Below are 25,225 nucleotides of genomic sequence, written 5' to 3'. Positions count from 1 at the left end.
TCCTCCGAATGCGAATATTTTGTTGACGCCGACCTACATAGGGAGAAAAGATCACCATGATAAAATAAGGAAAATCAGAGCTCGCACGGAAAGATATTGGTGTACGTTCATTCCGCGCGCTTTGGAATAATAAAGAATTGTGAAGGTGGTTCGATGAACCCTCTGCCAGCCACTTAAATGTGATTTGCAGAGTATGCATGTAGATGTAGATGTACTACTGGACAGATGATGGTGTTATGTATCTTCATCTTAGTGGTTACTGACAAAGCTTTACTTTTGAGTGGGCTGCTTAGAGCGTACAGACATCTTGATCCTGAAGCTATTCTCTCATTTATGACCAGAGTTATGATATTTTTACTGCTGAAGAGCGATCCAAGGTATTTAAACCGATGAACTTTTATGAATCTAGAAAGCTGGTCAATTTCTAAGTGTGGATTTGGGTTTACGACTCGCCCGATTTCCATACCTTCTGTTTTTTCTTCGTTTGTCAAAAGACCCATTTTGCTGGCACTGTGTCTGAGAGACCTGTACAGTCCTTCATCTGCTCTTTGTTACACTGAGTAAGACTATATCATCTGCGTATGCTGTGTTCGAATCGGAGACCATGGTACAGCTGTAAATTACTCTCTCGGACCACTTTCTCTAATGCAAGGTTGAAGAGAATACATGAAAGAGTATCTCCCTGTCTTAAGTCTTTTTTGATTGGGAAGTTGGGGGATATGGATCCTCTGAACTTCACCGCTGCCTGTCAGCCATCCATCTACAGTTGTATCATTCTAATGATTTGACTGGGTATCCTAAACTCCCTTAGTGTGCTGCGGAGGTTGCTTCTGTGGGTGCTGTCACTCGCTCGCTGGAAATCAATGAACAAACAGTGAATGTTTTTGTTAAATTCCCAATATTTCTCAAAGATCTGCCGTAGAGTAAACAGATTATCATTTGTGGGTCGAATTGGTCGAAATCCAGCCTGGTACTCTCGAATAATGTTTTGTGAATAAGGCTTAATTTTGTCGAGAATGATCACTGACAGAACTTTGTATGTTATGTTGAGCGCACTGATTCCTCTGTAATTTCCACATTCCATTTTGTTTCCTTTCTTGTGTATGGGACAGATTATTGGAGTTTTCCAGCCTTCAGGTAGTGTTTCACTTTTCCAAATCATTGTAATAAGGCTGTAAATTTCTTTGTGTAGTTTGTTTCCACCCTCTCATCTGGTCTTCGCCTGCGGCCTTGTTGTTTTGCAGCCTTTTGAATGGTCTGTACCACCTCCTGTTCTGTGATGCTGTATTCGTCAGGATGGTTGTTGTTACTCTCTATCTGCTCTTTGCATACTGAAATAGCTTCGTTGAGTCTCTATTCAGATTCCAAGACTAACAGTTAGGTATTTCCTTTTCTCTGTTCATAGAACTCTTGTTGTCTCTTTTCTCATTGTGCTGAGGGTCTCTCTCCAGTCCTCACTCTCCATATTTTGCAGCCACAGAATCCTGGCTTCTTTCCTCTTTTCCACTGTTCTCTGACAATTTTCATTTCTTCAATTTCTTTTTCTTGCGCGATGCTTTCTCCCCCGCTTCTGTTAGTACCGTCTTTATTCTTTTCCAAACCTTTCCAACACTATGAATCAGTATACGGATTTAATACAGAGAAACGTATGGCTACAAAGAACTGTTCTGAAATAAAAATTCTTCAGACTATGAAAAATGATATTTCGGTAAAACAGTGAAAGATGTGAGGAAAATGTGCGATGTGAAAACGACAGATGGCGTAATATATCACGTAAGCACATGGCATATTTATGATTTTATTAAAAACGACGTTCATAGGAGGTGTGAAAATTCGCTATGCGGTGATAACAACATTTACAACACCAAACATGTCAACAAAAAGAATGTGGGTTTAATAAAATATGAATTGTCGGGAGAGAGAATCACAGAAACCGTAGGGCAGAGAGCGAATATTTGCGCTCTGGTAAAAGAGATGCAACATGTAATACGAAGAGCAAAAGGGGATAAACACGACATTAACAAAAGAATTTAACGGATGTGTTAGTTAAATGATACTGAAAATAGTGCAGTCCAATAGACACGTTGCTTCTGCCACTATACAGCGTAATTTTGCTTTATCTGCACAAGAAGATAAACGTTTGATACTTCCCCATAAGGTTTATACAGTGGGTTCAGGCCAACACTGTATGAAAAATGATATTGATGATGATGATGATGAATGTAACTACTGTAAAAACTTACAAAACTGTAAATAATCTAAAAAAATTTGAATACTGAAAAAATGTAAATACCAATGGATTGTAGATTGTAACATAAGGTGAATACCACCTTTCTGGTGGCAAAAATTAGTGAAAAATTGTAATTTCTCAGACACGAAAAACTTTGTGTATAAAAATGTAAATACCTGTAAATATTGTAAATTGTACATTTTTCGATGGAAAATTAGTGATTCATCGTAAAAAATGTAAATATCTGCGCAAAATGTAAATATATGAAAAATGTGAATTGAATACAGAGTGGTTATGAGTAATCTTTCGTTACTTGAGAAGGACCCTATGAAAAACGAGTTATCGTAGGAGAACGAAACTTTGTAACATTTCTAAGGACATGTGGAATAGAAATAACGAATAAACTATTGAAAGAAACATAATTTAATTTCCTCATGAGAGGGTAATATCTGTTAGTTGCGCACCGCGTTTCGTTCTAGATTACAAACGTCGCTCAATGTGAACGACCATCTGCTTGTGAAATTTAGAGGGTTACCATTTCACCATTGTTTGAAGCACTTTTTAATTGCTGAGATAGTGAAAAACATTGTATGTAAAACATTGTACGAAAAAACTTCTATAATAAGTTTTTATGCATAAATTATTTTTGTTTGACTTTATTTTTCCTGCCCATGACCTCTATAGATTTTTGATCCACACAACATAAAGTTGGCGAGCGTCTCTCTTTCTCTCTCTCTCTCTCTCTCTCTCTCTCTCTCTCTCTCTCTCTCCCTCTCTCTTTCGTAAGAGTGCTGAGAGCTGGCTGGGGGAGGGGAGGAGCTGATGGTTTCTAATTTACCACTAACACAGTTGGGCTACTTCCGCTATCTTGAATTTTTCGGTTGGTTCTTTCACTTTTTATACTTCGCTGTGATTGATTGGAAACAGAGAAAGGGGAGGGAAAGGGGCATATCACTGATAAGGATGATAACGTCACTGAGAAGATGGGCCTGCATACAGGCAATCTGCACAAACATTTTTCAACTTCAAGGGGCTGCCATCTCGGATAACGACGTCAGTCGTATCGCATACTTCAGTATGCAGCGTCAAGGGCAGCCGCAGCCACGGTGTCCGAGCTGATAGTCCATGCTGCTGCAAACGTCGCCGAACAGTTCGTGCAGATGGTTGTTGTCTTGCAAACGTCGCCATCTGTTGACCCAGGGATCGAGACGTGGCTGCACGATCCGTTACAGCCATGCGGATAACATGCCTGTCATCTCGACTGCTAGTGATATGAGACCGTTGGGATCCAGCACGGGGTTCCGTATTACCCTCCTGAACCCACCGATTCCATATTCTACTAACGGGCCGATCTCGGCCAAGGCGAGCAGCAATGTTGCGATACGATAAACCGCAATCGCGATAGGGTACAATCCGACCTTTATCAAAGTCGGAAACGTGATGGTACACATTTCTCCTCCTTACACGAGGCATCACAACAACGTTTCACCAGGCAACGACGGTCAACTGCTGTTTGTGTATGAGAAATCGGTTGGAAACCTTCCTCATGTGAGCACGTTGCAGGTGTCGCCACCGGCGCCAACCTTGTGTGAATGCTCTGTAAAGCTAATCATTTGCATATCACAGCATCTTCTTCCTATTTAAATTTCGCGTCTGTAGCACGTCATCTTCGTGGTGTAACAATTTTAATGGCCAGTAGTGTATTTGATGATGCCAACAGTGTCGCTTTGCCACTAAACGAAGGAGCAGGAAGTGATACACAGCTAACAAAACCACCACTTTTCAAGGAATGCCCCATCTGTAGTCACTGCTAAGTGACGCTTGAGGTGGTGTAGGAGCATCGCTACCGGACGATGGTGATTCAGAGTGATGATTCATACTGTACCCTGCGGCAATATGATGGAAAGGTTTGGGTTTGGCGAATGCCTGGAGAATGTAACCTGCCGTCATGTGTAGTGCCAACGCTAAAGTGCGGAGGGGGTTCTGCTTTCTATTTTGGTCCGGTCTCTATTTTCGTGATTGGGGTGTGCTCCCCTTATTGCAAATTTAGTAGCATTGTGTACTGCGTACAACAAAGGAACAGTTCGGAAACAATGACTGTATCGGCGTGACAGTGCGCCCTGCCATAAATCATCTTCTTTGAGGCAATGTTTTACGGACACTAACATTCCTGAAATGGATTGTTCTGCCCAGACTCCCTACTTGAACCGAATGGAACATCTTTGGAGGAGTCAGAACTTGAACATCGCTACACACGCCAGCGTTCAAGACCACTATCTTCCCCGGTTTCGGGTCTTGAGGAAGAATGGGCTGCGATTCCTCCACAGACATTCAGATAGCTCATGACGTCATACGTACACACCCCATATTAAGTGTTCGGATACGTTTGATCAGATAGTGAATGTCTTAACAAAACGACACACGCTTTGACCTACAGCGCTTCACGAAGTTAGTCGCAATAATAACTACATAATTTTGATTATAAATATAATATTATAATTATAACAGTCGTCTTTCGCTCATTTGGCGGTATTCCAGCGTAGGGGTGTCTTTTTCGCTCATTTGGCGGTATTCCTGCGTAGGGGTGTCTTACGAACCAGTTTGAAGATGCGCAAGCGCGGTTTTTCAAACGTGGAAGTAAAATGATTGCCTCTTACTGGTAATAGGGATGATGATTTTAATTTCTCGTCTTCTTCGGACGAGGATTCCTTCCTGTTTTCGTATTGAGAGTGATAGGGCATGAAATCCGCCTCCGTCAATCCAGATTTATGTTTCCGTGGTTCCGGACATCAGTTATGTTAAATACCGTGTTGCTCCTATTAAATATACCGCTATCGATTTTCTGCAAAGACTTCCTCCAATTCCTGAGAAAAAAGATACCAGATCCATTATAAACGAACTTTCGTAGTTAATACGTTGCTAAACAGAATACATTACCACAAAAGTCTGCCCTTTAATTTGCTACTAACTTGGCCCAGCCTACCATCTTCCTTGCAGGCAATTCCTTCGCAGTACATATCCTCGCGAACGGGTTTTCCTCCAGTTTTTTCTCCTCGTTTATTGGTTCAAATGGTTCAAATGGGTCTGAGCACTATGGGACTTAACAGCTGTGGTCATCAGTCCCCTAGAACTTAGAACTACTTAAACCTAACTAATCTATGGACATCACACACATCCATGCCCGAGGCAGGATTCGAACCTGCGACCGTAGCAGTCGCACGGTTCCGGACTAGGCGTCTAGAACCGCTAGACCACCGCGGCCGGCGCTCCTCGTTTATTCTCTGAAGTATTTCTTCGTTTCTCACTACGTCAGTATATTTTACTTTAAGCAACTACTAGTAGACTCTGCACTCAAATCGCTTTCTGAAAATTTCCACGTTTTTTTCATGGCACACACATAGTAACAGTACGGGCAGTTTGTAAGCAGACTAACCGCACTTTTTCAGTATCCTACTAATAAACGGGCTGAAGTCCTTGGTAATATGAGAACTGAGTCTATGTGATGATTTCACTTTGTACATTTGCGAATTGTTAACCCCAGATATTTATTAGAGATGTATGACATTAAGGAAATTGCTTGCCAAAAATTCGTACCATACTTCCTAGAACACATGCAATGTAATTCACAGTTGCGAATACGAACAACCGTCGGTTGCATAAGGGAATGACGACAACGAAAATTTGTGCCGGACGGGGACTCGAATTACAGCTACAAGCGATCGGTCGTCTTAACTGCTTTGGCTATCCGTACACGACTCACTACCAGACACAAACTACAGTAAGTCATCGTTCTTGCGTCACAAGCTATAGTCGTACGCGCATTGTATGATTCCGATACAGAGGAGGACATTTTAAATTGAAAGTATCTGCCCTTGGTCGGCGGATAAATACGATATTGCAGAGTCTGTGTTGTTAAGAACAATGCAATGTTCGGAGGAACAATGCACCGTTCTCCTTAAGAACACAAACACTGCAATATTGTACTATATTTCTCCGCCCGACACCGGGAAACGACTTTCAATTAAATATGTCCTCCTCTGTACATGAATTACACAATGTTTGTACACCTGCAGGTTGACGCAAGAACGACGACGTATGGAAGCTTGGCTGTGGGCCTGACACGTACACGCACAGCCAAATCGATTAAGGCGACCCCTCGTGTAAAACGGAAAACCCAGGGTAGGTTACAGGTCCGGCAGAAATTTTCACTGTCATCATTCCCTTATACAGCTCACGGTTGTTCGTATTCGCAACTGCGAATACGCTTCACGTATTCTAGGAGGTACGATACGAGTTTTTACTAAGAAATCTGCTTAATGAGTGACAACTGCAGCCATCCATGTCTAATACATATCTGGGATTAACCATGTGAGGATGTATCAAATTAAATGGTCATATGGACTCAGTTCTCGGTAATGTAAATGATTTCAGCTCATTTATTGGCAGGATACTCAGAAGCTGCGGTTTGTCCGCTTACAAACTACTTGTACAGTGTGCGTGCCCGAATGAGATCGGACTAAATGGACATCGAGTGTATGGAGAGAAATGTAAATGTGTCGAAAACGTATTTGCCTCACTGGGCACTGCAGTATCGTACTGCCTAGAGTATTGCTCAGCTGTGTGGGATCCATACTAAATATAACGAATAGGGATACTGAACGTATAAAACACCGGTCACCAGCGTAGAACAACAGTTACACACTGACCGGTACTGTTGTTTGATAATACCTGTCGTACTCTGCAACTGTGAAAACATTAGTTCACAGGGTAAACTATATGAATCCACGTTTCGAAAATAAAACATTGACCACTTTAATTTTGATACTTCATTATATGTAAAGATTTTTTAGTAGTACACATTTTTAGGACTATTTCATTTCGTTCCCACATGCATACGCTGTTAATCTGTCACGCTGTAAAACCAAATCCCACACACAGAATAACTATTTACAGAGTTTTTGTTCGAATGTTGTGTGCGACAAAAGCTGTGAACTTTTCGCAATGTTAGTATTTAGTTGTATTGTTCATAATATCTCAGAAATTACTGCCTAATAACACAGGTATCCGTATCGTCAGAGGAATGTTTGTTGAGTGCACTTAGCTTCTTCTTCCTTCTTCAGCATCCCCCTCTTTTCATATTTTGAACGTCGTCGACTTACAGTTTGCTTGGATGTTCCGTTACCTTTCCCTCCTTCCTTCTCCTCATTGTAATGTCGTAATCAGCAAGCTATGACTGATATTGTTGTTGTGGTCTTCACTCCAGAGGCTGGTTTGATGCAGCTCTCCATGCTACTCTATCATGTGCAAGCTTCTTCATCTCCCAGCACCTACTGCAACTTACATCCTTCTGAATCTGTTTAGTGTATTCATCTCTTGGTCTCCCTCTACGATTTTTACCCTCCACGCTGCCCTCCAATACCAAATTGGTGATCCCTTGATGCCTCAGAACATGTCCTACCAACCGATCCCTTCTTCTAGTCAAGTTGTGCCACAAATTTCTCTTCTCCCCAATTCTATTCAATACCTCCTCTAATCTTCAGCATTCTTCTGTGGCACCACATGTCTAAAGTTTCTATTCTCTTGTTGTCCAAACTATTTATCGTATATGGCTACACTCCATACAAATACTTTCAGAAACGACTTCCTGACACTTAAATCTATACTCGATGTTAACAATTTTTTCTTCTTCTTTCTTCCTTGCCATTGCCAGTCTACATTTTATATCCTCTCTACTTCGACCATCATTAGTTATTTTGCTCCCCAAATAGCTAAACTCATTTACTACTTTAAGTATCTCATTTCCGAATCTAATTCCCTCAGCATCACGCGACTTAATTTAACTACACTCCATTATCCTCGTTTTGCTTTTGTTGATGTTCAACTTATATCCTCCTTTCAAGATACTGTCCATTCCGTTCAACTGCTCTTCCAAATCCTTTGCTGTCTCTGACAGAATTACAATGTCATCGGTGAAACTCAAAGTTTTTACTTCTTCTCCATGGATTTTAATACCTACCCTGAATTTCTTTTGTTTCCTTTACTGCTTGCTCAATATACAGATTGAATAACATCGGGGATAGGCTACAACCATGTCTCACTCCCTTCGCAACCACTGCTTCCCTTTCATGCCCCTCGACTCTTATAACTGCCATCTGGTTTCTGTACAAATTGTAAATAGCCTTTCACTCCCTGTATTTTACCCCTGCCACCTTCAGAATTTGAAAGAGAGTATTCCAGTCATCATTGTCTAAAGCTTTCTCTAAGTCTACAAATGCCGGAAACGTAGGTTTGCCTTTGCTTACTCTATCCTCTAAGATGATGCCAGTGGAGATATTTCGCGTTTTACTTTCAACTGGAACCTGTCTGAAGACAGTCTCGTTCCTGGTACGGTTCGCTTTTACAGTAATATATCTTGCTTGTTTTAGTTACAATGTTGGCCGCTTGAATGTTGTAGTGTTGTGCCGCACGAATGGTAGCTGAAATTGGATAGCATTGGCATTCGGCTGCTAAAGAAATAATTTAACGTTCCGTCGACGTCCCGGCTATTAGACAGGTAGTAAAATTTCGGAATTGGCAATAATAAGAAGCTGGGGACTTAAATCAGAAACGACGAACGAGGTTTTGAACAGCGTTCCTCCCGAAAGAGAGTTCATTCAGTCGGTATGTGCACTATGAATCGTGACTGTTACGAATGACAATATTACATGCCTGGATATCTGCAGAGCGAGAACTTAAGTTCGATTCGATACAAGATGCGATAAAACATTTTGTTGCAAAAGTGGAAAATTTTTGTCTTCTTGGTGATTTTTATACAACGAAGATTGCAGCTGCGGGCCAGTGCATTTCACCAAAATCTGAAAAAGCTAAAAAAGTGGTTAAAAACAAAACCTGAATTTTTACCGATACCCCAAGAAAATCGGAACAGAGTTAACGATACTAATAATATCATAAGTTACCTTTTAAAATTTTACTTAAGATAAAGCAACTCACGTAAAATAAATGGCAAAATATAGAGAGCTTGCCATGTTCGCTCGAACCAGGTCGCATATAAAATCAAATACTACCATAAGCAAACAAGGAGCAATATACCAAATACAAAAAAATGTAACCCTCTACATAAAGCTCATGCTAAATGTAGTTCCATTATTACAGGCAAATTTATCTTCGCAGCGAAAGGTCATATATACCTGAAAGATTGTTTTTTTGATGCTCTGCTTAAAAATATTATCTTTTCCAGGTATTTGATAAAAAACTGATTTTGCTGTGGATTGGCTGTGGGTAGAGACTTCAAGAAAAGACAGGAGTAATGGTCTTTGTGTCTTTCCCTATTTCTAGAGGATTTGATTACAGAACTCACTGGGCTTCTGACGAATCATCATGTCTGCTTTTCTATTCAGGTGCACCGTCAATATGTGGTTTCCTAAATCTGAATTTTTTTCCTCCCTAGTTTCGCCAGATGATCTTTCTCCAGGCGAAAGACGTTTCAGAGTACGATTACTCTGGCACATGCAACTGAATTATGAGAATGTATTTTCTAAAACTATGAATAAAAAATTCCGGAATTTAGTTCAATAATGCCAAAAAATGTTAGACCCAGTATTTACTACGACATAAATCAATTTCCCTTGTTCAGTGTTCGAGTAATAGCACCGATCAAAATGCCTTACAGATCAGCAGTGTGAAATGAAGTCAATATTTGTCAGAGTCTTGAGAATGTATATTACTTGTAGAAAGCGTCATTTCATGAGATTCTTGGAACTGTCTCCCTGAAATATAGCCAAAATTGAGCAGTCACGATATTTGCATGGCCGCACTCAAACTATTGCGAAAAGTATCGGTAATAGAGGGTTGTTAAATCTTCAAACACAACTGAGGAAGAATCTTTATCTTTATCCATTTCTGGTCCATTTCATACCCTATCAAAATTATTTTAACAACATTTATTTTTCTCAATACTACTAAATATTTTCACTATCAATGTTCTGATATTTCTAGTGATACTACGAAATTATATAAAAATTGTTTATTGCGATAAAGCATCAATACTCTTATTAATAATCTAACCTAATGTTCAACATTACATTGCCGGATCAAGTTTTGTCCAGCCTGCATCGCTACACATCTTGTGTTGGCTTGAAAAAGAAAGTGAATATGAAGCTGAACGACATATAGATGGGAATAAATGAGTTTTGGAACAAACCTGGTCACTGACACTATCCCGACATTCACACAAAGTAATTCAGGTAAACGGCGGTAAATCTAAACCTGGAAATCAGAACAGCCGAAATGGAAATTGAAATCTGTTCTTCCCAAATACCATTCCAGTGTGTTAAACCACTAGGACTCGTCTCTACTTGTGCCTGTTGCATTTACAAGTCGTCGAACAGAAAGGTATGCAGTTCGCTTGTCATTCAGATAGGAATACTTGAGAAGGACGGGGAACAAAATGTAAAGAGGCATTTTTAAGGGAATAGTGCTGACGTTCATCGGATGTGTAAGGAAACAATAGAAGCCTGAAGTGAATAGGGTGACAGGAAACAGGAAGGCCTGCGCTTACGCATGCACTCCACTCAGAGGGAGCCGATCGGAGTCCTGGTGTTGGTAGAAATTTTCACCTGCAGTATTTGACCGCCAAGGAGAGGACGGGTCGGAGCAAAATATTCAGTATTACTAGACTTTGCGAGAATGTGGTGGATAAAATGCCAAGCCTATCACGATTTATCATAGTGATACGTTTGGTGGAGGGTTAAGAGGAAAAGAATGATGATCGAAACTCGACCACAATACAGGCAGTCTTCTAGCCTCCACGGTAGCCAGTTTCACTAACACTTCAAATTTCTCGAAGACGATTCAGAAGTGCATCACACTAGAGCAAATGAGTATGTACTGCAAAAAAATAGGTGTCTCTTTTGGTGTATACTTGCGCTGTCCATCTGGAGAAGGATTATGATACACGTTTCCAATGAGAATGATGTGTCGACAGAAGTGCCGACACAGTCTTAATTTGAGGGGGCCGATAGGCACGCTATCTAACGCAGACGGGCGTGAATTCTGGAACAGGATAACTATTGAATGGTAGCAAGAAAAGTACGTAGCTGCTTTATACTTAACTTTAATGACTCCTTGTGATACATCTCTCTTGACTATACAAATGCGACTCGTAATATACATGCACTGTTACAATTGGCGCCTTGCTAGGTTGTAGCCATGGACTTAGCATAAGGCTATTCTAACTAACTCTCGGCAAATGAGAGGAAGGCTTTGTCCGTATTGTCGCTAGCAATGTCGTCCGTACAACTGGGGCGAGTGCTCTATCGTATATCAAGACCTGCCTTGTGGTGGCGCTAGGTCTGCGATCACACAGTGGCGACACGCGGGTCCGACATGTACTAAATGGACCGCGGCCGATTTAAGCTACCACCTAGCAAGTGTGGTGTCTGCCGGTGACACCACAGAGAATACTTACAGTAACAAATCAAATGCAAAGAGTTCGGCGTTCATATTTGATCTGACTGCCTTTCCGAAAAAAAAAAGAGAAGAGATTAGTCTACGAAGTTCTGGAACACTACTTCTTGTATTATACATCTGAGGATGGAAAATGGTAACTGGATCGTGAAATTCCATTGGCCGTAAGGCGTCCAGAAACGAACGAGGTGAGCAGGTTCTCTGTTGAATTTGTCCTGTGTAATAACTTTATGTTGACAATTCACTATAGAGTAAACCGTAAGCTAGGTTTTTTTAGAAAAAAACTCAGAGAAAAGTAATTTGTGCACATTCTTTCTGTCGATGCGGTAATTATGAAATTGTGCGATCAGGACCAGAGCCGGCCGGCCGCCGTGTCATCCTCTGCCATATGGCGTCAGCTTTCCACACCATGAAGTCGCCACTTGTCATTTAAATAGGTGGAACCTATTCCATTTCTCCTACCAAGGAAAAGTTCCTGACAGTACCGGAGTTGAAGCCACATGCTGCACATGGCTATCAAGCACGTGGACATATACTCTCAGCAATATCGTCCTTACACTCAGGTAACAGCGCTTACAAAACAGGACCGTTGCGTGTCCTTAAACGCGCATTATCTGTGCGATTTCAGTGTGTAAGAAGTGCGTGCACCTAGCGGCAAAGTTATGCTATTACCAGTAGGAGCAGGCCGCGAGCACTTCATGTGCCACGATTTATTCCAGAAGGCACAGTTCCATCTTGCAACACCAAAAATGAATCAGTTCGTTCACTCTGTTTGAAGCACTGATATGCTCTTTTGTATCGCCACGTGGTGACACGAAACTGTGTTTTTAAAAACATGAACACATGGTTTCACATTAAATGTGTACACCCCGAACGCTCCACAAGTAATTCAACATAGTGAAACAATAATGTCAACAAAAGATGCTTACTCAAAAGACTGAATATTCTGCTGCACTGTTACTGCTCCCTTTCATTAATGGGTCTGAACTGTGAATTTCTATGACATTCGATAGCCCCTGAGAAGATAGGTATACCCGTGTCAGTGTTTGAGAGGAAATTGTTTGTGAAATAACTGGGCGTTGTGCTGAAGCCTGCTGAAGCCTCCATTGTTCGTAAATATCTCCTAACATAGCTACAGGTGTGCTATGTATAACGTATAATAGATGCTTCAGTACGTCACTAGATAAAGAGAATACGAATATTGATTATACAGGAAACACTCACTCCTTACAAGAGAATGGTCCAGTCCGACATGTCGAAACCCGCCGTCAGATTTTTTATGCAGGAAGAATACAACGAAAGGAATACACTGTCAAGCATTTTAGCTGCAAAGACGCACTGCAAGAATTTTTAAAAAGTGTTGAAATTACTGATTTTTGTCACACGGACAACGTCTTATTACAGCGATTTGTACAGTCCTTCGTGCCTCGCGCGCGATCGGTCGTGAGAAGATAGCACAACGCGTGGTGCTAATATAGACACAAGCGAATTTGAAGCAGCTAAACCATACAAAAAATGTTATTAATGTTTCGAATAATAGCCGGTTCGTATCCACAGGTAAAATGTTAAATATGCATTTCTTACAAAGGCGACTAGCAGAGGAAAATAAATCAAGGTAATGTTTGATGTTATATTGCAGACGATTTCCATCTGTCATAACTTTAATTTAGTGAAGTGAAATATCTTTTAATAATACATTATTTTATAATAATTCCTGTAGCACAGTTCTTATGATAAATTTTAAATAATGTTTATTTTAGTAACAATGAAATAGTTACTTGTTTATTGACCACAGTCGTTCCAAAAATGTGAAGTGTCATTTGAATGACGAAAACAAATATTTTCCTTACACAACGCACACCTGACGAAAGAAAAAGCAATGCTTTCAGGCATATCGCAGTAATTATTATAGTGATATGCATATATACAGATGACGGTAGTAACACGTAAGGTGATTCATGTGAAAAGGATTCCGGCGTGATTAAGGCCGCACGACGAGAATTAATGGACTCTAAATGCGGAATAGTAGTTGGAGCTCGAGGAGGAGGAGGAGGAGATTTAGTGTTTAACGTCCCGTCGACAACGAGGTCATTAGAGACGGAGCGCAAACTCGGGGTTAGGGAAGGATGGGGAAGGAAATCGGCCGTGCCCTTTCAAGGGATCCACCCCGGCATTTGCCTGAAGCGATTAAGGGAAACCACGGAAAACCTAAATCAGGATGGCCGGAGACTGGATTGAACCGTCGTCCTCCCGAATGCGAGTCCAGTGTGCTAACCACTGCGCCACCTCGCTCGGTTTGGAGCTCGACGCACCGAAAATTCCATTTCGGAAATCGTTCGGGAATTCAATATTCCGGGATCCATTTCGTCAAGAGTGTGCTGAGAATAGCAAGTTTCAGGTATTACCTCTCACCACGGACAACGCAGTGGCCGATGGCCTTCACTTAATGACCGAGAGCAGCGGCGTTTGCTTAGAGTTGTCAGTGCTAATAGACAAGTAACACGGCGTCAAATAACAGAGAAGTCAATTACGGCGTACTACCAACGTATCGGTTAGGACAGCGCTGCGCAATTTTGTGTTAATGGGCTATTGTAGCAGAAGATCGGCGCGAGTGCATTTCTTGACAGCACGTCATCGCCTGCAGCCCCTGTCCTTGGCCCGTGACCGTATCGGTTGAACCCTAGACGACTGGAAAACCGGGGCCTGGTTAGATGAGTTCGGATTTCAGCTGGTAAGAGCTGATGGTAGGGTTCGTGTGTGGTGCAGACCCCACGAAGCCACGAAGCCAAATCGTCAACAAGGCACTGTGCAAACTGGTGGCAGCTCCATAATGACGTGAGCTGCGTTTACCTGGAATGGGCTCCGTTTCCGAGCCAACCGAACTGACCATTGACTGGAAATAGTTACGTTCTGCTACCTGGAGACCATTTGCAGCCATTCATGTACCTGTGCGGCTGGTCTAGGCGGAGGTTCGAGTCCTCTCTCGGGCATGGGTGTGTGTGTTTGTCCTTAGGATAATTTAGGTTAAGTATTGTGTAAGCTTAGGGACTGATGACCTTAGCAGTTAAGTCCCATAATATTTCACAAACATTTGAAAATTCATGTACTTCATGCTCCCAAACAACTATGGAATTTTTATGGATGATAATGCGCCACGTCATTGGGCCACAACTGTTCCTGATTGTTTCAGAGAACATTCTGTATTTATTACTTGGTGTAAGTCTTTCTTCCATTTATATAGTTCACGGTCAGATTTTATGAAGCGAAATCGGATTTGCAGACTGCTCAACATTAAACGTTAAGACACTTGGTTAGGGTCCAACCGATATGGTCACGAGCCAAAGACAGGAGCTGCAGGCGATGACGTGCTGTCAACAAATGCACTCGCGTCGGTCTTCTGCTACCATAGCCCATTAACGCAAAATTGCGCTGCGCTGTCCTAACGGATACGTTGTTAGTACGCCGTAATTGACTTCTCTGTTATTTCACGCAGTGTTACTTGTCTATTAGCGCTGACAACTCTAAGCAAACGCCGCTGCTCTCGGTCATTAAGTGAAGGCCGTCGGCAACTGCGTAATACCTGAAATTTGCTATTCTCAGCACACTCTTGACAAAATGGATCCCGGAATATTGAATTCCCGAACGATTTCCGAAATGGAATTTTCGGCGCGTCTAGTTCCAACTACCATTCCGCGTTTAGAGTCCTTTAATTCCCTTCGTGTGGCCTTAATCACGCCGGAAACCTTTTCACATGAATCAACTTACTTGTTACTACCGTCATCTGTATATACGTATATCACTATAATAATTACTGCGATATGCCTGAAAGCATTAATTGTTCTTTCGTCAGGTGTGCGTTGTGTAAGGAAAATTTTTGTTTTCGTCATTCAAATGACACTTCACTCTTCTGGAACGACTGTGGTAAATGTCGGATTGGACCATTATCTCGTTAGTTCTATTACTCGCTGAAAACAACGTTTCCAAATAGCCGTTGTGAAGGCTATAGCCGCTACTTCTCATTCAAAGAGCACCACGAGGCTGAGTGCCCCCAGATCAAGTTCTCCCACCAAGGAAAAAAGGTAATATCTCTGTCGGTGCTGGGTATTGAACCCGGGTCCTCCACATGACTGTCAGACACGTACACCTTTTTATTTCGTATCTAACATTTGGTCGTTTTTCGTGAGTGGTCCTGTGCAGCTGTCGCATAACGTGTTTCAAAATTCATCTTTGAGAGATTCGCAACTGAGCATGTTGAGCTACCACGCCGGCAATGCTCAGCTAAATAACGTCACTCAGTACGTAAGACGCCACAGGAAGCGAAACAATCAACAAAAATAGATGTATTGCTGATCAGTCTTCCAATATTTGTCCAGGTGCGGGAATAAGTTTCGTGCAACACTTGCTTTCGATTGCAGCAGCAAAAACAGTGGGACATAAAATTTTGCTTCTGTTGACCCCCGCCCCCTTGTCCCTCTCCAAAAATTTTATTTCGTCATCCCCCGTAACTGTTATTGTTATTATTAAAAACAACCAGTTTGTTTCGACGGAAATTACGGACGCATTTCATTGAAAGAATACCACATGAAATGTTCTCTTTTTATCGAAGATAATAATTTGGGAAGTAGTGTGTTCTTGCTAGGCAATGATTTTTTTGTGTGCTGCCTAATCATGTTTGAGGTCTTTTCACTCTCTTTACTAAGCGTATCCGTTCAGCTCTACCTTATACGGTATATTTACTAACATTTTGTGAGTTGCATCCTGTGCAGCGTAATGAGTGTTGTCTTTTTCGAGGTAGAAAATGTGTCATTCAATACAGTTCCAGAAACTAGTAGTGTAAATGTTGCAGGTAGTAATTGCTATTTTAAGTCAAAAACTTGCGCCTCTGTTTTGCGATTCCCCCTACCTTGTTCTTGTGGTCGTCAGTACCAAACTGTGCAGCTTTCTCGCTTATTGGCCATCGTGAGACTGGCTAAGAAGGGCTACAAAACATAAATAGAAGCAAAATTTTTGAATTACACAAGCAATTACCATCATGACAGTTTTAGTAACCGCAAGGAAAGTTAGAAATTTTCTGGGCAAAAATAAATGAGGCGGCTGTTCTCACCATTCAAGGCCTTAAAAAAAAAATAAAAAAAAAATAAAAGACCAAGTAACATAGGAGGAAAAGGAAGAGCCCACAACAGATGGTACAGAAGTACTGCAACAAATGTGGTACTAAAAGGAAGTGGCTTACAACTGTACGGTTCTTTACAAATTACAATTACAATACAGCAGGCATAGGGAACGTCGGAATATGCAAGGTAAGCGTCGTTCACCCACGAAAATTAGACTACGAAATGTAACGCTATTTTCTCTTCATATTATTTGTTTAGGTTCCCATCTCCTTCGGCGAAAGCTTGTGTCGTGCGGGCACGGGCAGTAGCTTGTACAGATACTGATGTGCGTAGGAACGTCACGGATAATCGCAAAGCAGACGGCAGTGAGTGTTTCCCACGTTTACGTGTCATTTGAATGATTTAAACCATTCAGCAGCGAACACGTACCCTTAAGTTGGTTTGTTTATAATGAGATTTCGAACATCATAATCGTACAAAGCGAGGAAAGATTCGGCTTCCTTCGCCATTTGCAGTTTATATCCCTCTTAGATCTCTCCAATTAGATGAACAATGTGACGAGAATAAAACTACGCATCATACACTATTCTTGATATTATGCAACCTACAACTGACTGTACTTCACGCGTCGGAACGCAATGAGCGACGGTTTCTTGGAACAAATGAAAAACCGAGGATTCAAATACCTTCAGCAAGGACAGAACTAAACTCGCGTAAGGCGGTCTGGAAACTTTAATTTATGTGCAACAGAAAGTGAGTGACGATAAAAACGCATGTCCAATTTGATAACGTTGTGACTCGAATATGTTTTAATTCTCACTTACACAGTTAACAAGCGTTGCGAATTTGTCGGACGTTCCTACAAGCTGCCTTTCGCTCGTGAAATGTTTTCCGATGTTCGGACTCATTCCGGAGTTTTATTAGGATCTCCTTGGTGTTTAGACGCCAAAAACATTTTTCGGATCACTTTCATTTTGGTCTTCCTGCATATAGTTCCTTAGATCTGCAATGTAAAATCTTACATAAATTCAGACAGGTACCTTAGTTTCAGTTCGAATAAAGACTCAAATAACCGTGCTTTACTCCTCTGAAGAATTCACTGACAAAAACCTCTGGAAGTTATTATATAAGTACCAGAAATACAATTCTTGATCAAGTGTAAAACTGAAACTGCTAACTGCAATTAACATGTAGAACAGCCGCTGCAGAATAGTCAGTACTGTGCGAATAAATTGAGAATTTGTGTGTGGCGGGGGGCTTGCTAGGGCAGTGCTTGCATTTTCGGTGACCACTGTTTTCTGCTCGCTCTGTGGTCAGAGCATCTGCCTAGCACGCAGAAGGTCTCGGTTCGAATCCTGGTTCGGCACAGATATTCATTTTTCCACATTGATGTAAATCAGTGCCCATTAGCAACTACATGTCGTAGTTCCTTTGAGTGTCGAAGTCATTTTCCGCCTGGAAAAGGATAAAAAACAGTTCAAAGGTTTGTCGACAGTTAAGAACGTATGTCAGGAAATTTTGTGCTTTAAACAGTATGGAACATTCTTTGATGGCGTAACAAGATTTTTGAATACGTGTTAGATATACGTACGCTGACAGAATAAGAAAGATTGAATGACTGGGAGAAGACCGCGAAACTCTGTCGGGAAGATTTAACATACTACGAAGGAAATCTAAAACTTTTGCTGCGAATTTTTATATTTTTCTTTCAAAAATTTGGCCGTGGTCGGAGCATCTGCCTTGTAAGCAGAAGGCCTCGGTTCGAATCCTGGTTCGGTACTGATACTCATTTTTCCACATTGATGTAAATCAGTGCCCATTAGCAACTACATGTCGTAGTTCCTTTGAGTGTCGAAGTCTTTTTCCGCCTGGAAAAGGATAAAAAACAGTTCAAAGGTTTGTCGACAGTTAAGAACGTATGTCAGGAAATTTTGTGCTTTAAACAGTATGGAACATTCTTTGATGGCGTAACAAGATATTTGAATACGTGTTAGATATACGTACGCTGACAGAATAAGAAAGATTGAATGACTGGGAGAAGACCGCGAAACTCTGTCGGGAAGATTTTACATAGTACGAAGGAAATGTAAAACTTTTACTGCGAATTTTTATACGTTTCTTTCAAATTTTTGGCCGTGGTCAGAGCATCTGCCTTGTAAGCAGAAGGCCTCGGTTCGAATCCTGGTTCGGTACTGATACTCATTTTTCCACATTGATGTAAATCAGTGCCCATTAGCAACTACATGTCGTAGTTCCTTTGAGTGTCGAAGTCATTTTCCGCCTGGAAAAGGATAAAAAACAGTTCAAAGGTTTGTCGACAGTTAAGAACGTATGTCAGGAAATTTTGTGCTTTAAACAGTATGGAACATTCTTTGATGGCGTAACAAGATTTTTGAATACGTGTTAGATATACGTACGCTGACAGAATAAGAAAGATTGAATGACTGGGAGAAGACCGCGAAACTCTGTCGGGAAGATTTAACATACTACGAAGGAAATCTAAAACTTTTGCTGCGAATTTTTATATTTTTCTTTCAAAAATTTGGCCGTGGTCGGAGCATCTGCCTTGTAAGCAGAAGGCCTCGGTTCGAATCCTGGTTCGGTACTGATACTCATTTTTCCACATTGATGTAAATCAGTGCCCATTAGCAACTACATGTCGTAGTTCCTTTGAGTGTCGAAGTCTTTTTCCGCCTGGAAAAGGATAAAAAACAGTTCAAAGGTTTGTCGACAGTTAAGAACGTATGTCAGGAAATTTTGTGCTTTAAACAGTATGGAACATTCTTTGATGGCGTAACAAGATATTTGAATACGTGTTAGATATACGTACGCTGACAGAATAAGAAAGATTGAATGACTGGGAGAAGACCGCGAAACTCTGTCGGGAAGATTTTACATAGTACGAAGGAAATGTAAAACTTTTACTGCGAATTTTTATACGTTTCTTTCAAATTTTTGGCCGTGGTCAGAGCATCTGCCTTGTAAGCAGAAGGCCTCGGTTCGAATCCTGGTTCGGTACTGATACTCATTTTTCCACATTGATGTAAATCAATGTCCATTAGCAACTACATGTCGTAGTTCCTTTGAGTTTCGAAGTCATTTTCCGCCTGGAAAAGGATAAAAAACAGTTCAAAGGTTTGTCGACAGTTAAGAACGTATGTCAGGAAATTTTGTGCTTTAAACAGTACGGAACGTTCTTTGAAGGCGTAACAAGATTTGTGAATGCGTGTTAGATGTACGTACGCTGACAGAATAAGAAAGATTGAATGCGAAACTCAGTACTGTCAGTCAGATTTTACATAGTACGAAGGAAATCTAAAACTTTTGCTGCGAATTTTTAGATGTTTCTTTCAAATTTTTGGCCGTTTATTTGGAACTCCGTACGCTGTAAAGAATGTAGTGTGTCTGTAGAGTGTAGAGCACGGCAGATAGAGCAACAAGTTGGGGTTGCGCTGGCCGCTGACTCAGCGATACTGTGACGTAACACGTGCAGCCTGGTGCAGCGCTAGCCGCCAACTGGGCATTCACCCTCCGACGCAGTCATCAAATTTCCGAGCAGTAGCTGAAATATACCTTCTCTGGCTGCTACAGTTAGAAACAGAGGACTATCGCTTCGAAGAATAATTGTTTTGCACCAAATAGTGAAACAAGTGTGATAGATGATGGCCTTCTGTTGTTTTCCCGATCGTTTTTTGCTGATCGGAGGCAGGTGCGTTGCTATTAATAGGCAGCGCATCCACATTCATTCCAGTATTGTTATTCACGCATTGGAAGTACGTCTAAAATAGTGTTAAATGCAGCAGCAACAACGTAAGCATTGTACAGTTTCCCACAAAAACTGGATAACATCGCTTCCCGACGAAGTAGACGGGTTTGTAATTATGACGGCGTACAAGAGAACGGAATGCTCAAACTAGTGTGGTACAGTATGTAGCGAGTGCAGTTTAATGAAATTACCATTTACTTCGATGAAACAGAGCCGTTACCAGCTTCAACCTGGGAAGATGACTATCAGAGAGTTGGCAGGCGGATTTACATCGGCGGTCTGTGGAATTGTACTACCGCAGAAAATCCCGAAGTCAAAAAAATATGGCAGCGAAAAGAACCTGTTCGACCTGAGTCGAACGAGCACATTCGGTGTAGTGCACCGTAAGCGTCTCGTAACTGATGGTAACAATCGTCATCTCGGAAAAATCGTAATTCTTGCTACAATAATCGAGGTGGCCCGAGAGTGAAAATGGTTACGGCGTTCCGTTCTACACTGAGAGTATTCGCTTCTGCGAATTATCTACTCGTCTTTTTTTTTTCGCGATAGGTGTATAAAGTCGTCGAGAGAAAGCATAGAATTTTCCACGGAAACACCATTCCAAAAATCGTAATCACATTACAACTTAACTGTCGTCTGAAGATTTACTGATTACTTTTGTTAAGGGGGGTAGGACGTGAGACGCGCCGACTTGGAGCAGGAGAGGCACCACAGGACATTTTAATTTCCAGTGTCTATATTTTTACAAGTAAATTCATAAAACTTTGTCAGCATGACCAGGAAGGACTCAGGATTCACTCTCGTAGCAGCGGAAGCTCAGAAACATAACAAATTTTTTTTTTACATGCGAAATTTCATCATTTTTTCACTTACTATTGGCTGCATTTGTTGCTATAGGTACACTTTTCTTCATAAGTAAGAGAGACTGTTCGATGAATTTTGCACAGCATACAAACCGTACTTAACGGGTGTATGAAACTCTAGAATTTGCCAAGTCTGTTAAAAACTGTGGTAAAAATTGAGATTCTTAACTTTAAAAGTCGAGTTTTCTCTAAACACGAAGTTTAAAACGTAACAGCCCATTCATTTTTCCGTAGATTAAATAAATTCTAGAGTTTCATACACCTGTAAGTATGGTTTGTAAGCTGTGCAAAATTCGTCAAAGAATCTCTCTTACCTATGAAGAAAAGTGTACCTATAGCAACAAATGCAGCCAACAGTAAGTGAAAAAAAATCACGAAATTTCACATTTAAAAAATGTTATTTTTTCCTGTTTTTGAACTTCCACTGCTACGAGTGTGAATCCTGAATCCTTCCTGGTCACGCTGACAAAGTTTAAGGAATTTATTTGTAAAAGTATAGACAGTGCAAATTAAAATGTCCCGTGGTGCCTCTCCCGCTCCAAGTCGGCGCGTTTGACGTCCTTTCCCCCTTAACAAAAGTAATCAATAAATCTTCAGACGACAGTTAAGTTGTAATGTGATTAAGATTTTTGGAATAGTGTTTTCGTAGAAAATTCTGTGCTTTCTCTCGACGACTTTATACACCTATCGCGAAAAAAAAAAAAGACGAGTAGATAATTCGCAGAAGCGAATACTCTCAGTGTAGAACGGAACGCCGTAACCATTTTCACTCTCGGGCCACCTCGATTATTGTAGCAAGAATTACGATTTTTCCGAGATGACGATTGTTACCATCAGTTACGAGACGCTTACGGTGCACTACACCGAATGTACTCGTTCGACTCAGGTCGAACAGGTTCTTTTCGCTGCCATATTTCTAACTTCGGGATTTTCTGCGGCAGCACAATTCCACAGCCCGCCGATGTCAGTCCGCCTCCCAGTCTTTGATAGTCATCTTCTCAGGTTGAAGCTAGTAACGGCTCTGTTTCATCGAAGTAAATGGTAATTTCATTAAACTGCACTCGCTACATACAGTACTACACCAGTTTGAGCATTCCGTTCTCTTGTACGCCGTCATAATTACAAACCCGTCTACTTCGTCGGGAAGTGATGTATCCATTTTTTGTGGCAAACTGTACAATGCTTACGTTGTTGTTGTTACATTTAACACTATTTTAGACGTACTTCCAATGCGGAAATAACAATACCGGAAAGAAAGTGGATGCGCTGCCTATTAATAGCAAAATGGCTCTGAGCACTATGGGACTCAACTGCTGTGGTCATAAGTCCCCTAGAACTTAGAACTACTTAAACCTAACTAACCTAAGGACATCACACACATCCATGCCCGAGGCAGGATTCGAACCTGCTACCGTAGCGGTCGTGCGGTTCCAGACTGTAGCGCCTTTAACCGCGCGGCCACTCCGGCCGGCTATTAATAGCAACGCACCTGCCTCTGCGATCAGCAAAAACGGTCGGGAAAACAACAGAAGGCCATCATCTATCACACTTTTTTCACTATTTGGTGCAAAACAATTATTTTCCGAGATGACGATTATTACCATCAGTTACGAGACGCTACCCCCTTAAATCGAGTACGGTACTGTGTAAATTGTCGTACGATTCACTACCCTCACTCGACAGCTTGTCACTGCCGCTTCTTATTTGTTCGAACGGCTTCCGATTTGGGATCACGGGATAGAGAGGACACCTTAGCGTGACAGGAATGGGCAGCGGCGGAGGGGAGAGTAAATGGAACTCGTCACCAGCCAGTGACGCTAAGGAATAGGGGTCTCGGTGGTCGACAGGTAGAGTAGCAACTGTCTGTAGGATTTCGAACATTATTCGTCGAATCTGAAATTTCTCTAATAGACAGCTGTCGGCATCTGTCGGCTGTATTAGCACAAATACGGTGGTAATGTACAATCGACGAAAGAAATTTGAAGCACTCGATACGACAAGGAAAAGAAAGAGTACTTACGCGGGCGGGCGAAGGCGAGCACCTGCTCGGTGCGGGCGTGGAAGTCGTCGTCATCGGGGTCCGAGGGCAGCGGGCCGGGCCGCGGCAGGCGGCTGGTGGCGCCGGCCGGCTCGTCACCCTGCATGTCCGCCCACGCAGCGGGGGCGCCCCCGCCGCCGCTTTGGTACAGGTCGAGCCAGGTGTGGACCTTGCTGGGGATGGGCGGCCGCTGCCGGCCCGTCATGTTGGGCGGGTGCTTCATGCCCAGCTTGCTCAGGATCTGCATCTTGATGTTGTTGAGGCTCATGTTGCGCAGCTCCTCGCGCAGCAGGCACGAGGCGCACTGCGGCTCGCCGGACGCCGGCGTCGTCGCCTCGGCCGCGCCGCCCTCCTGCGCCAGAGACGAGCCGAAGAGCAGCATCAGCGCCACCACCACAGCCATCACCGCACACGCCGACTCGCAGCCCCACAGCTAACCGACCCGCGACACCCCTACTTTCTCTTCTTCCTTTTCTCTTCCTTTCCTCCCTTCTAGCCTTTTTCTTAGCGTCGCGTGGATGCGCAGAGGGAATACAAATGAAACACCGGGCGGGGAGAGCAAATCGACCGAGGTTCCAGAGGGCTTAGGCAGAGTTCCGAAGAAGGACAGATTCTTACAGAAGGGTGATCACTTCACGTAAGTATACAGACTGCTGAAGAAGACAGGTGCCTAGACAGATAACGACAGAAAATATACGGGTCGGATGCGTCGATGTACCGGCGGACTGGAGAAGATGTGGGAAAAGACAGAATCGTTCTCAGGTTTCAGAGCCGGCCAGAAATTTGGAAAAAAGTCGGTTGTGGGGGATTGGGGACCGAAAGGACCGGTGGCACCTGAGAGCGAGAAGCGGATAGCTCTGCCCGGACTTGTGATCTATCCGGGATGTCCAACAGCTGACCTCTTTATATACGAGCGGGCCGGCGCAGCGGACGTTTTTTTCTTCCTCCCTTTCGTGCCGTCGCTCCAAACACAGGTTTTGATACGAGAGCTTGTCGCGTGCGTGTGAAGGGGGCGTGGCCTGCGCGCGCGCGGAGTGGGGGACGCGCCGGACCCCGCCGCCCGCCCCCGTCAAGGTCGGCGAAACCGCCGCCGCCTCCGCCGCCGCCACCGCCGCCGCCATAATGCCATTCGCTTCCGGTCATCCGAGATGCGCATAATTATCGCTTACTGCTGCATCGGGCAGAGCGCCGGCAAAATGATAAAAAGAGAGGAGGACCGCCGGCCGGCTCGCGTAGCTCCTCCCACCGCAGCTCATTGGACGGAGCGAGGTTTTTTTTCCCCCTCGGCCGTCTGCACATGCAAACGCACCGCAGCGCGCCAGTCGCCAGCCGGCCGCAACAATGAGCGGCGTTCTCCTGCGATTCCGGAAACCGCACAAACTCGCCGCCTAACGTCAATCTGCCGAGCCTCGCCGAGTTCCCGATCCGCCCGACAGATACCGCCACGGCCCGCACACGCGTGTCGCATTCGGATCGTGGCGGATAGCAGCTATTTGCGCCGAAGCTGTATATTTTTCCATCTCCGCTGACAGTTTTCGCTCGACTTTAGTTTCTCAGACTTGCGTGTCGTTTCCTAAACGAGACTAGTTGCAAATATAGTGTAAAATTTCAGAACTGGTCCCAGCCGCGGCTGCTGTTAGCCTGTTGCACATTCGATTCTTCCCCAGTCTGAAATAAGGAAACGGTCCGTAAAACACAAACCGGAAGCTATTGATTATTCGCTATCTCTCGTTAGCGACGATAAAACAA

At 42.7% G+C, this 25,225-nt stretch overlaps 1 protein-coding gene across 1 annotated transcript in view; it reads right to left on the bottom strand.

Annotated features, from left to right (window-relative positions):
- LOC124555654 (growth/differentiation factor 8-like) overlaps positions 1-24,370 on the bottom strand; it is a 435,974-nt gene extending 411,604 nt beyond the window's left edge. The window contains exon 1 of the mRNA XM_047129638.1: positions 23,459-24,370. Coding sequence (XP_046985594.1) covers positions 23,459-23,879 — 421 coding nt within the window. The 5' untranslated portion in view covers positions 23,880-24,370. The remainder of the gene's footprint in view (positions 1-23,458) is intronic.
- Between the last annotated feature and the right edge of the window lie 855 nt (positions 24,371-25,225).

This window comes from Schistocerca americana, chromosome X, assembly GCF_021461395.2.
Source record: "Schistocerca americana isolate TAMUIC-IGC-003095 chromosome X, iqSchAmer2.1, whole genome shotgun sequence".
Lineage (NCBI taxonomy): Eukaryota > Metazoa > Arthropoda > Insecta > Orthoptera > Acrididae > Schistocerca > Schistocerca americana.
The sequence above is the reverse complement of the archived record's forward strand: the minus strand, read 5'-3'. Positions and strand labels throughout refer to the sequence as shown.